The sequence below is a fragment of the Rattus norvegicus genome, chromosome 1 (genome assembly GCF_021556685.1).
Source record: "Rattus norvegicus strain SHRSP/BbbUtx chromosome 1, alternate assembly SHRSP_T2T, whole genome shotgun sequence".
In the NCBI taxonomy this organism is placed as follows: domain Eukaryota; kingdom Metazoa; phylum Chordata; class Mammalia; order Rodentia; family Muridae; genus Rattus; species Rattus norvegicus.
In genome coordinates this window covers 54996808-55013418 of record NC_141534.1, presented here as the reverse complement: position 1 = coordinate 55013418, position 16611 = coordinate 54996808, and the positions used below count along the sequence as shown (strand labels likewise).

Genomic DNA, 16611 nt, shown 5'->3' with positions numbered 1-16611 from the left:
TTCTAAAGAGGCAGGTAATCCGAAGGATTAAGTAAGTTATCCAGCTGAAGGCAAGAAAACAGGAAGTATGAGGTAGTCAGGCAGCTAGCCAGTGAGATCTAGGCATGCTCACAGCAGGCGTTCACAGGGACACAGCTGGCCCCAGGGGTGCAGAACTTCCTCTATGGCTGGAAGTGCCCTGCTGACAGGGCCTGAAGACCTCTGCAAGCTGTACCTGGGAATCAAGCAGGTCTCCATGACCAGTGGTGTGGTTGCTATGTCTTTTAGCAGACCTCAAGGAACTAGGCAAATAGCCAGCTAAGCAAAGACACACATCCCTGCTTGGCCGGCACACTGATTCTCGCCTGTTCCTGCATCTACCCAGAGAGCCCTGGTGGGAGGCTCCTTCTGTGATTGACAGCCACACTCCCTTGGCTTCATCCTCACTGACTTACCAATCAGCACAAACAGTTCTGAGCATCAGATATGGACACCGCACATATCTGCATCTCACCCAGGAGCTAAAAAGCCTACATCTTAGCAAGTTCCTCATGGTCAACTCGACAACTTTAATAAGTGAAAATGTATCATCAAACAGGATGCCAAGAAGCAGTGAAACACGCCCTATCACTAAGTAAGCCGCAGATCATTCCAGAGAATTCTTCAAGGCTCACCTTAGCTTTGCTTTGCTTATTCAAGAGCATGGAATCTTGGCAGGGGAGAAAATAGATTTTTTTATACCAATAATATATTATAAATATATATTATAATACAAAGAATATTTATTTTGATATTTATAATATTTATGTATATAAATGTTGTATATATGTGTTTATTATTAAGTAGACATATTATTTATATATTAGTATGTATTTATTTATATTTTTTCTGACTAAACTCCTAGATGCCAACTCCACCTCCCATGAACAAACTCATCTTCTGCTCCCCCCACGTCAGAGAGGCACTCTCTCCACTGGCAGCATTCAAAATCTGTGACTGAGGCAATCCCATTGGTCACCTCCAGCTTCCTCCCTGCAGCCACAGCTATGGAAGCTGCCTCAGAAGGTTTCTTCCTCTCCTACTGAGTGTACACCCACCATATCTGAGGAAGTAACATCCATTCATCACATCTGATAAAGAGAGAGGCCCCTGAGTAATTAATTGGACGTCAGGGGACAGATGTCCCAACTCTTATTTAATGTTCCATTATTTCAGTCTTCTACCTCAGAGTGCATGAAAAAGGAGCAGAGACTTGAACGGAATGAGCATCAATCACTCTGTGTGGCCTCCCCGAGGTGACCCCCGTGGCCTCCTATGACCATGGTCACGGAGACAGCCAAAGGAGAACTGGCAAAAATCTCAAGAGTTCGGTTAGATGTATTTTTGAGTAAGCAAAAGATACTTTGATATATTTCTTTGATGTAAAGAAAGAATGTGGAGGGGGGGAGGGGGGGAGGCTACAAAGTTAGGGTATATCCCAGATGCAGTGAACACAAGAAAGGGACTAACCATAGTGTTTAGAAAATATGGTAAAGGATAAATAGACAAATGACCTTTACTAATGTGACCATTCTTATGTGTGGACTGCCCACCGGCCTGCCTGCCTGCCTGTCTGTCTGTCTGCCTTCCTCCTGGTTGTCAAAGCCCAATACAAGTAGTAACAGCATGTCTTGGGTATTTACTGTACTAGAAAATTATTTTAATTAGAAATTATTTTCCTTGGACATTACCTGAACTAGAAGAACTTACGTACTTAGCTACTGATCACCAAGAACAAGAACGTTTCTACCACAGCTGTAGGCATGCCTGACACTTGCCTCAGCTCCTTTCTTACCATTTACATGACTGGGACGCCATGTTTTTCTTAAAAAAGAGTCGAGCGGGGCTGGGGATTTAGCTCAGTGGTAGAGCGCTTACCAAGGAAGCGCAAGGCCCTGGGTTCGGTCCCCAGCTCCGAAAAAAAGAACCAAAAAAAAAAAAAAAAGAGTCGAGCAATTAAGATACGGTCCTATGAGAACACAACTTTCGATTACCTATGCCGTGACAAACAAACAAACCGGCATCTGATCTAAGCAAATCACCTAAATCCGCTGATTTAAGAAGCTCACATGACTTACACCCCAAGAGCAGGCTTCTGTTGATTGCCTGGCCACTGTCTCTAGATACTAAGTTCCTCTGCGGCAAAGATCATAGTTTTATATCCTAATTGCTTAGTTCAGTACATGTTCCACATGCTAGGATTTTTTTATCCTCGAAACTAAACGTTGGGGCAAATAAATAAACAATCCTGCCAGTCAACAGTTTATCACCACCAAAAAATCCCATTTTTTTTCCTCCTTATTTCTCATAGACTATCTTTTGGTAGAAATCTCAGTTTCGGATGAAATGGCTGAAATAACAGATCAGAGATGTCCCTGGCCATGGTAACACCGCAGAAGGCCACTCCATAAGCAAGCTGACTGCCTATCCATACCTTTAGTTAACAGATGAGATCCTGCGTTTAGCAGATAACATCATTTTACATTAATTAGAAACCTTTGCCGCCACTGGGGAGACTATAAACCAGGAGTACACATGCCTACAATCACACCTTTGGGGTCTCCGCTGGGGTTTCAGATGCCTTCCTGCTCAGCTCTGAGTTGGAAATGGACACTGGACCATCACTGGGTTTTAATTGCCACCCCGGCTCAGGGCAGAGCAACCCACGTGGGTAATGGATCCATGGATAAGTGCAGCTGACTCATGGCAGGTACCGGTGATAAGAGGAGCACAGGAGATGGAAACTCCAACTGAGCAAACATGGCCATCCTATCCTGTGGGCAGTTGACCTTCCCCATGTCAGGCCGGAAGGGCATGGGAGCTTTTGGTTACCAGGCAAGGCCTGTATCTCGGGGACAGCACTAGCCATGCAGACACTGGATAATACGAAAGCCATTGATAAGCTTTTTCAGAATCCACAGCTAACAGTGACTGAGCAGCTTGATCACCCAGACTCCAGTTTGTCTTTCCATACTGTCACTCACTCACCCCAATATTATCTATCATGTCTGTCTTGTGGCTGAGAAAGAAGAGGCTTACAGAGGTTAATAGCTGCTCTAGTCAAAGGGGGAGTGTGAATTTAATTGAGTGCACATGTCAGATTCACTTAGAATTGTCCAGCTTCCAGAAAAGGTTTTCCAGAGAGAGAGGGGAAAAAAATCAGGCTATGAAGCACATTCCAAAATATTTCATAGAGTAATTACCTTTCTACAATGGCAAAGCTTCCTGTGTGCCTGAATACATCAATGGCTACAGAGCCAGAAATGACTAAAATTGATAACAGCAGTCCCCTGCTCCTACATGAGAGATATTCTTTAGACCAACACAGGAGATGGGGCCCCCTTAGACTCCGATTCCTCATCTGTAGCTGGACCCTGAAATGAGGTAATGGTAACAACTCACTCCTGTGACCTCAGGGCATGACACAAAGGCTGCACCCAGAGTCTCTGAAACACATCTGCCGGAGTGGCCCACCTGGCCAGATCACTTAGATCCATGCCAATACAAGACGAAAATAGTTAAATGAGATTTATTTTAAGTTGAAAATTCACGTTTCCACACGTGATTAAGTAACTTCGTCTCCACAGCCCAAGGTTTATCAAACGTTGTATTCTAAAAGTAAAATAAATTTTGAACACAATGTTAAATCAAACTTAACTTGCTGTTGATTTCCTGTTTACACCATTAGGCTTCAGGTTGCAAAAACAAAGGTGTTTAGTTTTTCTGTGTATCCTAAGAACAATTTTCAAAGAACAATGAAGAACTTCAGTATAGTGAGTTGCCTTTTTTTTTTTTGTCCCAACAAAGAAACACACAACAGTGTTCGATACTTTACGAACCTTCTCTCAACCTCAACGTACTGACAGACCTTCCAGCTGAGTTTTACACTCTTTGGATGGACTCTTCTTTGGCCCATAAGCAGCTGTCTGTCTACCAAGGAATGGGAAGGAACCTGAAAAATGTGAAACTGTCTGACACTTACAGCACGAGCATACAGCCAGCTACATGTGGTCCTGCGTAAGTGAGGTGCCCAGAGGCCAGAACCTCTTTGGCATTATTTACAATCTGCCTTGTCCAAAAGCAGCCTGAATGCACACAGGCTCTTAACAAATGCCTACTGAAAGATGGGCAAGCTTCTAACAGACCCAGCATTTCTCACGGTCGGTCTTTCCCCTGGCTAAATAGAATAAGAACAGCAGAACATGCTACGTGGGTTTTCACAGACATCAAATGGTAGAAAACTGAGGGGGGCATTTGTAAAGCCCACATCCATGCATCTGAACGCCCACCTTAACTAGCTTGTGCCTCAGCACCTAGCACAGCATCACACGGATGCACAGGGGGCGTTCAAGTTACTGATAGAATGCACTGCTTTCTGAGCCTTTAAAAAGTGTGTGTGTGTGTGTGTGTGTGTGTGTGTGTGTGTGTGTGTGTGTACAACTGCAACACACTGCCATATATGAAAGTCAGAGGGGGTTGGGGATTTAGCTCAGTGGTAGAGCGCTTGCCTAGGAAGCGCAAGGCCCTGGGTTCGGTCCCCAGCTCCGAAAAAAAAAAAAAAAAAAAAAAGAAAGTCAGAGGACAACTGTAGGATTCAGTTTTCTGCTTTGACCATGTGAGTCCCTGGGGATTGAACCCGGGTCGTCTGGCTTGGTAGCCAAGCATCTTCATTTGCTGAGCCGTCTCTCTTCCCCCTTCTCATCAGTTTGACCTTCTGCATATCCACAGGTTTGTATAGGGGTCTTAGGAATGTTATTCACACATACACAAACACACATACATACACAGGCCTTAGGAATGTTATTCACATACACAGGTCTTAGGAATGTTACACACACACACACACACACACACACACACACACACACACACACAATTACTTTTACTGACCCCCAACATCCACGCACCTTGTCCACCACTGTATTTGAGGCCTTCCCATAGCTCAGTTCAGTTCTCCTTGCTGAATCAGCACACAAACTTCCCAGGTCCTTCCAACTTCTCTATAAATGGCAGGAAGAGTTTGCTCACAGCAAAGGAGGGACAAGAGCAACAACTCGGAGACAAGGAACAGCATAATGAACTTGGCATTGAGAGCAAATAGGAGATTAAACCAAATGATGAGAAGGTAATACTTCTGTAATTTCTATTCTTGTTAGCTAGATTTTTGCAGAATCCCAGGGGGAAAAAATGAACTTTTGCTAAATTTCTTATCATTAAGTTTAAATACTCCTCCGGATTACCAGACCAAAAATTGTGTTTATCCAAAATCAGTGTTTTGCTCTCTGAGAACAGCTCTACTCTCCTGGTTTCTGAGCTGGAATTTACAATAGAAACTTTTTAACAAGCAGTTCCCTGGACTTAAAAGGTTTCTTGATCATCGCAGAGCCCTTTGCCTCTGTATAACAATCTAAGGCTGAGACAAAGAATTTCAACATGAAATATGTGACATTGTTGCTAACCACACATGGGAACAAACACACTCATGCACACTCACGCCCACACACACACAATACCATATGGGCCTGCACTGAAACAGGGGCATCAATGTTCCATGAAATCTCTAGGTCAGTTGTCAACTTTCTCTCACACACTTCACTTAAGCGGGTCACAGCTTTGCCATCTATGGACTCAACAGAGGTGGTCTGAGCACTGGGATGAGTATAGAGTTTAGTTGTTAGTTAGAAATGAAAGCCACCGTTAAAATCACAGACGACTGAACATGGAAGATGTGGGACCTGCAAAGGTCAAGATTTTCCGGCATTCCTCGGGTTTCAGAACCAATCTATTTCAAAGCCCGGGCTGCGGGGGAATTGCGTCAGGCCCTCCACCACCTAGGAGCACCAGAGTCCATAGAGCCCTCCTGACTTGCTTTGGTCAACTCTACACTGATCTCAAATACCCTGATCCATACAGTACCGAACCCATGGCAGAATGGGCAGGCAGGCACCAGAGGCTACGGAACTTGGGACTCATGTGCTCCCAGAGCACCCCCACACCACGAAGCAACCCAGCTGCACTGACCGCACCCCTCCTCTAAAGCCTCTCTCTAGGGAGTGATCCCCGAATCCTGTGCACACAGGGGCACTAGATAGAAATTCACTGGGGTTAACTTCAGTCACAACGAGGACTCGCTCTGTGCAGTTGTTACGAAGTGCTAACATTTGGAGTCATTTTGATAGATTTTCATGACAACTGGACCAGTTTTCAAATAACTTCCCACAACTGGCTCTGGTCTGGGGTGATAATGCGCCGGACTGTAGCCGCACGCCCTGGGGCTCCACATGCCCACTCTAGGCGCTGCGGGGACCCGCATCCTGCGCGCTCCCGGGGAGGGCCTTTACCTCGAGGCGACTCAGACTGGAGCTCTTGGAGCGCGACTTCTTGCGCAGGTACACTGAGAAGAACCTGCGCACCGTGAACTTCTTCATGTTCAGCTCCATCGCCCCGCGCCCAGCTGCCAGGAGCCGCAGGGCCGGCGGGCGCGCATCCCCGGCACATCCCAGGCTAGGCAGCGCGCTGGCGGGCACGCGCGCCGGGGAGCCCGACGCGGCGGCCCTGGGCGCGGATGCGGACTGCAAGCACAAAGGGCAGGCCGCGCCGGCCACCGGGCCCCGACCCCAGGATCACTCCCGCGGCGCCTTTGCCTCCGGCCAGGAGTACCAGCTCCTGGCAGCCTGCCCCGCCCATAGACTACACCCAGTGCTGTTCCGACCAACCAGAGTGCGCCTCTGTACCACGCCTACACGCCCACCCACCAATGATTGCCTGCAGCAGTAGCTCCTTTTTCCCCTTTCAGTTGGAAAACCCACTCGGGACAGCCCCACCTTCACCCCGCCCACCACCATACTCTCCAATCATCATCAGCCATCCTGCCCAGGGGCGTTGTCTCTGTACCCCCTCCAATCAGCGTGGTTGCCTACTCCCCCTTCTCCTACTACTCCTGCCCTCAGAGAACAGTGGGGTGCAGTATCGCCCCGCCCACTGCTACGGCCACCAATCAGCGCCCACGCCCCTTGTGTGCCTAATCAGCCGCTCCTGAGTGAGGTGTGCTGCTCGGATCCTGTCTCCCAGCCTCATCTGTCCGAGCTGTTGTGTTCTTCTCCAAACATATCTATCTGCTTGAACTCCACGCTTAGCATCATGCATTTCTCCGCAGAGCAAAACTTTAATGACCTAGCATGCTAGAAAAGCGCCCACAAGCGCTACACTCGGGTCACTCCTCAGCTGGTCCCTGCAACTCCTAGCTTATTGGGGAACCATTGAGAGAGGACCCCGCCTGCTTCGCAATGTCAGCGGCTTTCCTCCTCTCGGTAAGGACGCCTCACGTGGTCGGGGCTAGCAGCTGAGAACAAAGGCTCACATCCGCTCTCTGTGACCTCCGGCTCCATTTATAGACAATTATCCACACAGATGACTTATCAGGGCCAGCAGCAGGAACATCCTGAGTCCCAATCTGAGCGAGTAATCAGAGCCTGCTTTAACCTAAGTCCAAATAATCCTTCCTAGACACACAAAAAGAAAGGCTGAGGTTAATAAAGTACTACGCCCTGTGGCAGAGTAGAAGCAGATTAAAGAAGAGCAGCGGGCTTGTGGAGTACCTATCTAATCACAGTTCTCTTGGCCTGACTTCCGCATCTGTGGCCACTCTGGAGAAAACAGATTGCCTCTCCTGCACGAAATGCAGCCCACCAGGCAGTTCTCAACACTTTCCCTCCCAGACTGGTGGTAGTCAAAAGGGACACAGGAATCAGAAGACCCAACATGCTGGGAAGCCCACCATGTCATGGAAGACATCAAGGGGTTAATTTCACCTGGATTGGGAGTCAGTCCCATCTAGAGAGAGCTTTTAGGGATTGCTACCTTACTCTCCTAGGGCTCCAGAGATAAGCTGCATGCAGTGTAAGGGTTTGCGGCTTCACCAGAGGCTTGTGACTTGTGACTTGTGACTTGACCACAGTATCTCAGTGATGCCTGAACTCCCTGAGGGACCTTTTGGGGATGAAATCAGAAGGGAGGGCTAAGGTCAGGGCCTCTAAGCAAACCTTTTTAATTGTTCTTGGAATGTTTATTATTTTACATTGCCTAAGGGCAGGGATGGTCCTTCCTCAAGAAGACTTGACTCAGGGACTCCTGAATTGACAAGGCCTTGGAGAGATGAGGGCAGAGGCTTCCAGCTCACAATCGTTAGTGGTTCCTCTGATCACTCTGCTTTCGCTCCCAGGAAACTGATCTTGGCTCTTTTTCTATACTTAGGGAGCCCCTGAGCCATGTCAACTAGGTTCAGGAGCTCACCGCTTCTGAGATCGCTTGCAATTTAATAAGAACTCTGGACAGCCAGAAAGTCTCCGAAACACTGGAAATGAAGCTCAAAAGCAAGCTATGCAAGCTACATTCCAAAGCTAGGGTGGAAGGCTGCAGCCACGGCCAGGCAGAGCCTGGAGGGCTCAGTGGTAGTTAGCAGAAGTGAGATAAGAATGCTTCAAGCTGAGAAAACCAAGGCAGCATCAGCTCTGTCCACCTAGAGCCACGCTGACTTCCTGTGGCTTTAGCACTTTGCTGAAGGCCATGTGAGCTGGAGAAGGAGTTCCGTAGCTGGAACCCACTGAAAAGCACAGAGCTGCACAGGAATACTAATCCCGGCAACTTCTTTGAAGATTTCGGTGTCTCCAGTCCCTCTAGATGTCATGCCTACCCTGGAATTTTTCAGGGCACATCTACAGTGAATACCACACACCAAGAAGTGGGGGAAGGGGTACTGGTTTCCAATGCACCTTCCTCCCCTTAAGGCATAATGCATGCTGAGGACTTGGGGGAGGGGAGAGTAACACCTCAGAAACAACCAGGTAAAGCCCTGTGGAGATTAAAAGAAAGCAGATTGGCCAACTGGTTGGCCATGCCTTCCCATGCCTGTGTCTCCAGCTCTGGAGACTGAAAGGGAAAGGGGGAACTGGGGGGAGGGGGCACAGCCCTAAGGGAAAAGCAGAAATGGGCAGGACATCTCAAGCAGAAGGGACAGGTAGAAGGAGATTCATGATTAATGATGTAGGAACGCCAAGAGAGAGCACTGACTTAGGAGGAGGAGGGATACATGGAAGAGAAATCATTACGTGTAGGGAGAGTAGAGTATTGTGTGTGTTGTATGGATACATCTCCTGTCAATTAAAAGCTATGGCCTATAAGAGAGGTAGATGAGAAAGTGGGACATCCAAAAGGCAGAAAGAATTCTGGGATAGAACAAGGCACAGGAGGAGTTGCTGGTGAGTATTGAGGAGGACAGAGGTAACTAGCCATGTGGCAGAATGTAGATTAATATAAATGAGTTATGTTAAGTTATTAGCCAGTCAGGGAACGAGTCTAACTGTATGGCCTAGGTATTTGTAAATATTCTTTGAGTCTTGGAGCTTGGGGAGGGAAGGGAAAACAGCCCGTCGTCGGTCCTTTAACAATTGCATTCACAGAGTGAAAAAATAAGAGAGGCAAAGCAGAGGAGCGAGCTCTTCTGTCTCTGGGTGCTAACATGATTTTAGAGCTGCGCAGCTGTCCTGGAACCATGAGGGACCCAGCTGTCAGGCTAAACATGATGCAGATAAACACTAGGAAATGCAGGTCCTCTAATCATCCTGTTAAGCTGCTGTATTAACCAATTCTGCGGCCAACCTTCTTTGAGAACTATTTCCATGGGGAAAAAAGAACTCCATTGACCAGATTTTCCCTTTTTCAGCAGAATTTGAAAACATTAAGTAAGGCATTCATTCTTTGCTCAGTTGGTTTATCCAGATATGTCCAGTTATCCAATCCAAATTTTTGTGAAAATTATTTAAGGTTATTTCAATAGCCATGATGCTGAAAGACTATCGTGGGAGTTGTGACAAGCGCCATAGCAGCAGAACAGGAGACTCTCAGATGTGAATTCACCCCGAGCAGGGCATGGATTGGTCTCATGCCTCAGCACTGTTCTCTCTCCAGAGAACCACAGGGAAAGATCTGTCGGAAAATGAGTATTCTATGACTCGGGCACACGCCAGCTTCTGAGGAAGCACACCCTTGGTCCCTCTGGAAGTGGAAAGAGCAATGTATGGAGCATGGCTTCTCAGATCAGGTAAGAAGAGGGAAGGATGGAGAAAGAGAGCACCCCATACCCCAGGGGGCAAAAAAATTGCCAATCCTGCCTCACTGTGTGGCCAAAGCCAGAGCTTAAGGAGTGACAGTTGGAAGACATTTTTCCCCCAAACAAAGGAGACATTTAAGAAGTAGTAGATGATACACACGGAAATGCATCTTCATTTTAAAACTTCTCTTGCCAACGGGGTGCAGAGTAGAAAATCCTTGGAAAGTGGAAACCATTTCCATAAGAAAAGACCTGTGACAACCTGGGGGGATGAGAGTGTCTGGACAGAGAATAAACTACGGTGTTCCAGAACATGGCAGGATGTGTGTGCGAGGGCAGAGGGCAGCTCCTGGACACAGTGTCATTCCAAACTGGGCCTACAAAAACCCCTGCGACTTCCGAGGGAGGAGCAAATGCAACTCCCTTTGTTAAAGTTTGGGATTATTTTCACACTGAAATATCTAGCTTCCTTTAAAATGTAGTAAATAATATCTAATAATCAAGAACTAGCAGAGACAATTTAAAAACTACGGGGAAAATGAAATCGAAATTTAAATAAGACCTGTGATGGCAAAAAAAAAAAAAAAACAGTTGTAGTAAACCGAGACCAGTTGCCTCTGGTGTGAACACCTGTGTGTTGTTTATTTTTGTGATTCCCAAATTATTAATCAGTTCTCTCCTGCATACATTTGAATGTGACTTAGGGGAGGGAGTGACAGCTGGGACTGGGAGCTTCGCTGTCATCATCCTGTCCCCCCCATTGATTGCTGCTGCGCCCCCCATCCACCCAGTGCCAAGCCTGGAGACACAGGGGAAAGGTAGCCCAGGCTGTGCTCACAAGGTGAATCTGCATGGTAGGAAAAGCTCTGGGAGCTTCTGGTTGAGATGAGAAACAAGAGGGCAGCCTGTGTTCACCCCAGAAGACAAGGTCATGTTGGCCAGATAACAGTGAAGAAGCTGAAGAACCGGAAAGCACGGTCCAAAGACCACTCCACCCGCTGAGCCCACATGCCCGCTGCTGTGTGGAGGGAAGAGGGCAGGGGTCCCAAGGCAGACTTTGGACAGACTTTGCACATGGGGATTTTGAGGAGCCCATCCTGGCAAATCTAACTGTGAGCATCTTCAGCTTTGCACACTACCCCTACGGAGCTGCTGCTGTCCTCAGCCTCCTAAGAACTTAACGCCTGTCCGCACCTCCCTGGGAGCAGCGAGCTCTGTGTCCGACATGAATAGTTCTGCACTCCTTGCTGAAGACCTCATAGGCCCTTACCTCCCCACCCACAAAGCAGAACCCCAACTCCGGATTATACAAACGCCCTTGGACCTCCTGAATCCTGCCTATCACCCTTCCCAGCAGCAGGCTCAAGCCCTGGTTTTCTTCTTGGTCCCTGGATGTATGAAGCTCAGCAGATAATGGGGGAGGGAAGAAATACGAGCATTGGTGACGCATCCAGTCCTTCCACTGTGTGACGACCACAACGACCAAAGCTCAGGCAGAAAACAGACAACATAAACTGTCTGTGCCTGTGTGTCCAACATAAACAGTCACACATAGCCTCTAGCCCAGCGATTCTCAACCATGCAATACAGTTTTGGTGTCTCCCAATCATAAAATTAGTTCATTGCTACTTCATAACTGTAATTTTGCAACTGCTATAAATTGTAATGTAAATCTCTAATATGTGTTTGGTTTCCAACCTGGGACAAGGGGCTGAGGTGCATATTTTATGTATCAAAACAGACTTAGCCTCCAGGTTCTCCCAGCATCTCTCAGTCCCTACCTGGCATACCCTGCCCCCAACCATAAACCTGCCAGGCTAGAGGCTGCGCTGCCCTTTCCCCAGAGGCTCCTCCCTGTCTATCCAGACATTCAGGTGTCTCTCTTCTCTCTCTTCCTTTCCTATCTCTCACCGCTAAACCTACCTTTAATATAGTATAATCTGGCCTGAATTGGCTCATTTCACTGACGGAGAAGTAATCTATAAATATGCAGGCTATCTAATAAGTAACCCCAGTGAAAGGGTCAATTGAGCCAATGGAGTCATGACCCACAAGTTGAGAACTGCTGTTTTAGAGAAAGCCAGGTAGCAGAGAATCCCTCAGACGTGGGACCAAGGAACACAGGCATGCTGCCACTAACCACAGATCACAAAGAAACCCACATGAGTCCAAGGCCACAGACCCAGAGTCAGAGTGTAGTAACGCAGCTAGGGGAAGTGTCTGCTGCAGATGACAAGATGACCAAATGTAATATGTCCACGGAAATTAAAGCAAGATGTGCAAACATGATTACGGGCAGGAGACAACAAGGGTGACTGATCAGATACAGAACAAGGGAGGAAAGATGTGACCTTTGACACTAGTTAGATATGGCCAGCATAGGTGTGCTGTTCATCAGAGGTCGGTTAGAGTGAAGCAGGCAAAGAGCAGGGTCCCAAACAAATACACATGCTTTATGCGTGAGCATCCGGGGGTGGGAAGAAGGCTCCCAACTTGCATTTCTAAACTTTTGAGATCGCATGACCCAACCTTTGCTGAAACTGAGTTTAAGTTGTGCGGTCTTTACCAGGTTCCATCACTGAATCCAACCCACTCCCGAAGTAAGAGTCAGCCTTAGTTTCCCAGCCTCTCCACTCAGATCTAAGAGGTTCCTCAGGATGGTCACTGTACTTGCAAACATCCTCAGACCCCTCCATTCCAACCCTCTCTCATAAATTCTGCCAGATACAATTCACTGGATACAACCTTCACCACCTCCTGTCACCCTGTCACCAAACTAAGCAGGCCAGCAGGTCCACCCACAGCTCCCAATGCCTTCTAAACAGGGAATCTTCCTCAGAGCATAGTTGGAGCCTTTGAAGGACAAAGGCTCTTTGCCTGCGTGTTGGCATTGTCTGCCAGGTGAGCTGCTAGAGTCCACCATGACAAGACCTTGGCCTCTGCCTGGACCTTCCTTCCTGGTCTCCCTATCTCTGCCTTCTACTCTATGGGCTCTGCCTGGTCCTTGCTTGATGCTCTGTTTTGTCTGCAGCTTTCTACAGCCTTGCCTACATCTTGTGCCAACACTAAACCGGGGCCTATATTCTACTCCTGTTTGGCTTCTCTAGAGAGTCACTTCCTATAAAGGGCTTTATCTCTGCAACCCATTAATCCAACAGACAGACAGACAGAACCCCATTCTCTGCAGTGAAGACAGACACCAGACAAGATGAGGAGGGTAATCAGTTAACTAAGAGAAAAGGAGTTTTCCTCTCACCCCCAAGTCTAGGCATGAATTATAGAGGGACCCTGAATGCGGGTGGGGGTAGCAGGAAACAGGAAGCAGGTTGAAACTATAGCAGGAAAGGGTCCTGTAACTTGAAAGGGAGGGGAAAAGCTTTTTATAATAGAAAGGTCTAAAAAAAAATCTGGAATCTGTTCAAAAGAGAATGTAAATTCCTTGGTAGGTTTTTATATATATATATATTGATAGAGATCTTCACCATTTAAAAATATTTCATAGGCATCAACAGAACAACACAGAACAAGAGGGGGGCATACAGAAATTCTGAAAGCCATGAGGTGGAAGGGGGTGGCACCCCACACATACACTGTCTGGTCAGGACCGAGGATGAGGTAAAGTGGAAAATTCTAAGCCATGTGTTCGAAGACATGTGTCGATCCAGTCTTTCTGGGAAACACACAAATAATGATTAAGACAGTATTTGATCTTCTTGACTCAGAGCTGGGCCTGAGGTCTAGCATGAAGAGCTGCCACATAGGTCAAGTTTCCCACAGAGAATCTGGAGATAGCACCAGGGGCCACACGAGGTAAGACGTGATGTTAGTCTGTCCCAAAGATGGTGTCCCTAAATGCGAGCAGGTGAACCTGGAGCAAGGGGAGATGCTGGTTTGAAGCCAAAGGTGACAACATTTGTTTCTAAAGGTCCAGGTGGAGAACATGTAATGCTTACTCAGAAGTACATGTATGTGCTTGCTGGACACGTGCCCGTCAAACTCATGCCATGATAAACACAGAACCCCACAGCATATGCGCTCATGGTCTTGAGTTGATAGACTCCCTGTGACCACGTGTCAGTGGAGGTGACAAGGGATGAATTTACATTAGAGTCCCACAGAATAGGCCTCACTGACGCCTCTGGGGAAATCTAAAAAATTACAAGGAAACTAGATGTTATGAAACGACCAAGCACGTCTGTTTAAAAAAAAAAAAAAGTAAAACTTGAAGACTAAAACTATAATAATTTATCTTAAAAACAGATAGATAAATAGATCAGCTTAGAACATAAAAAAAAAAAAGGAAAACATCAGTTTAAGGAAAGCACTAGAAAAATCTGGTAAAGGAGAAGTTGGAAGTGTTTCAGGCAGAGTGTGAAGGACAATAGGAGCTGAGGGAGGGCAGGGAGCAAGCTCCCAGTCTTCAGTGAGAGAAGACAAAAGAAAAGTCAAACTGATGGGCAAAACCCACCAGTGTCTTACAAAGATCTGGTAATTCCAAGGAGGATTAAACAGAAAGAACCTCACACCTAAATCCTGCATGTTAACAAGAGTAGGAAAGCAGGAAACCAGACAGTTTTGACTATGGGTGACTTCTCAGTTGAGGGAAGAAGTCACTGTCTCAAAGACGGGCTCCTCTGAGCCGTGAGCCAAAGAGAGTGGAGTGATTTGTATAAAATACAGAGAGATTAAATGGAAGAAACAATTTCGGTCTCAAATTCTCTCTTGCAAAAGCAATTAATTTTCATGAATGAGAAAGACATTTGCTCAGAAGCAACATGGGGACGTGTGCAACCAATGAAAATCTTAAGAGTGACGCTAACCACGTAAGAACTAGATAGACAGAAATTAAAATATTGTATACGGCATTTATTTAAATCAAGTTTTAAAAACTGGCACACGCAGGGATGATAGGGCTGCTCAGTGGAAGGAGGAGCTTGCTGGCAGGCCTGACAACCCAAGTTTGATCACCAGGCCTCATGAGAATTGACTTCTATACACTCACCTTTCAGTGAGTGAACACCCCCGAACGGCGAGACACACACATGCATGCACATGCGCGATCGCGCACACACACACATGCACACACACACACACACACAGAGGCACATACACATACACACACATTAACAAACAAATGTAACTTAAAAAGATAAATTAGAACACATGTGATCTCATGATCTGAGATCGAGCCTTGTCTTTGTGCTTTTCTAGAGATGACTAATAAAAGCCAAACAATTTCAGGTGAAAGTGCATACGTTGAAGTTTCTAGAATAATCAATAAAAATACAGATCCAAGGTGAACACTGGTAAAAAGCAAACATGTAACATGAGAAAAAGTGCAAAAGAAGTGAAGTTGGATAAGAAAGGAAGTTGTGATTGGGAGTCCACCAACATTGCCCAGAGTGCCTCTGCGTCCTACTAGCCACTTCCCGGGATGGTATGCAGGAGACAACCTGGAGAAATGAAGTCACAGTTCCCTCCAGGACAAGAGTAGACTAACTTACCATGTGTCCAAAACTACCATGTCCCCTAAGCTTGGTGTGAGCCCAGCATCCCTCTGCTGTATCCTGTTAGGACCTGTAGAACCAAGGATCGGTGTGGGTGTAGTCCTCTCACCGCCTGCTCTTTGAATGGAGCGGCCCCTTGCTTCTCATCCTGGAAGCTCACATTTCCCTCCACTGTGTCCAGCCAATGCCAGCTGGTTATTACTTTGTTAAAAAAAGGCAAGGTCAAGAGTTGGTGTTTTAGCTCAGTGGTAGAGCGTTTGCCTAGCAAGCGCAAGGCCCTGGGTTTGGGGCTCAGTTCCGGGAAAAACAAAAAACAAACAAAAAAGAGGCAAGGTCAATTTGTAATTTTTAGTGTTTAAAAAATATATCTCCTACTTTTTAAAATGTGAAGCATACAATCAATATTAACGTGACAGTTCCTTCAGTTAAGGGACAGATCGTCAAGCTGCTTTGAAATCGTACAACTTAGCTACAGAGATATGCTAAAAACAAGAACATGGAGAATTTCAAACAGGAGTATGGGGAAAAGCCATACCATTCAATTAGCAATGAGAGAGACAAGGAATTACTCTCACACAAAAGCACGGATACACAAAAGGCAGTCACTACTCACTGATAGAGTCAGCCACAGGGAAGGCACAATCACTTAAACACGCATGTGCTGGTTAATACAGCTTCAGAAGACGCTGGCTAAACTCCCACAAAACAAAGCCATGCCAACAAACCATTATCATTTGAATAAATTGTTAACACTTCCCCCAGTAAATGAAAAAAAACACAACGGAAAAAAATCACCACATTTTTTGAATAACTAAATCTTTTTTTTTCTTTAGAAGCTATATTTATTTAAATCACTTTTGATAACAAGGCAAACACTGTCACATTAAGTGACTCACTCTGTGATGGGGCCTCCTTCCTGGAGCACCTGGCTAGGATTCTGGAGACAGTGCAGAAAGCCCCCATACCCTATCCTCTCCT

At 46.5% G+C, this 16611-nt stretch overlaps 1 protein-coding gene across 3 annotated transcripts in view; it reads right to left on the bottom strand.

Moving 5' to 3' along the window:
* The window catches only part of Rps6ka2 (ribosomal protein S6 kinase A2), a 274655-nt gene that overhangs the window by 128516 nt on the left and 129528 nt on the right, over positions 1–16611 (bottom strand). Inside the window, 1 exon segment of one of the 3 annotated variants that reach the window (NM_057128.1) lies at positions 6360–6685. The exons of the other annotated variants lie outside the window; for them this stretch is intronic. Coding sequence (NP_476469.1) covers positions 6360–6458 — 99 coding nt within the window. The 5' untranslated portion in view covers positions 6459–6685. 3 annotated transcript variants of the gene reach the window in all.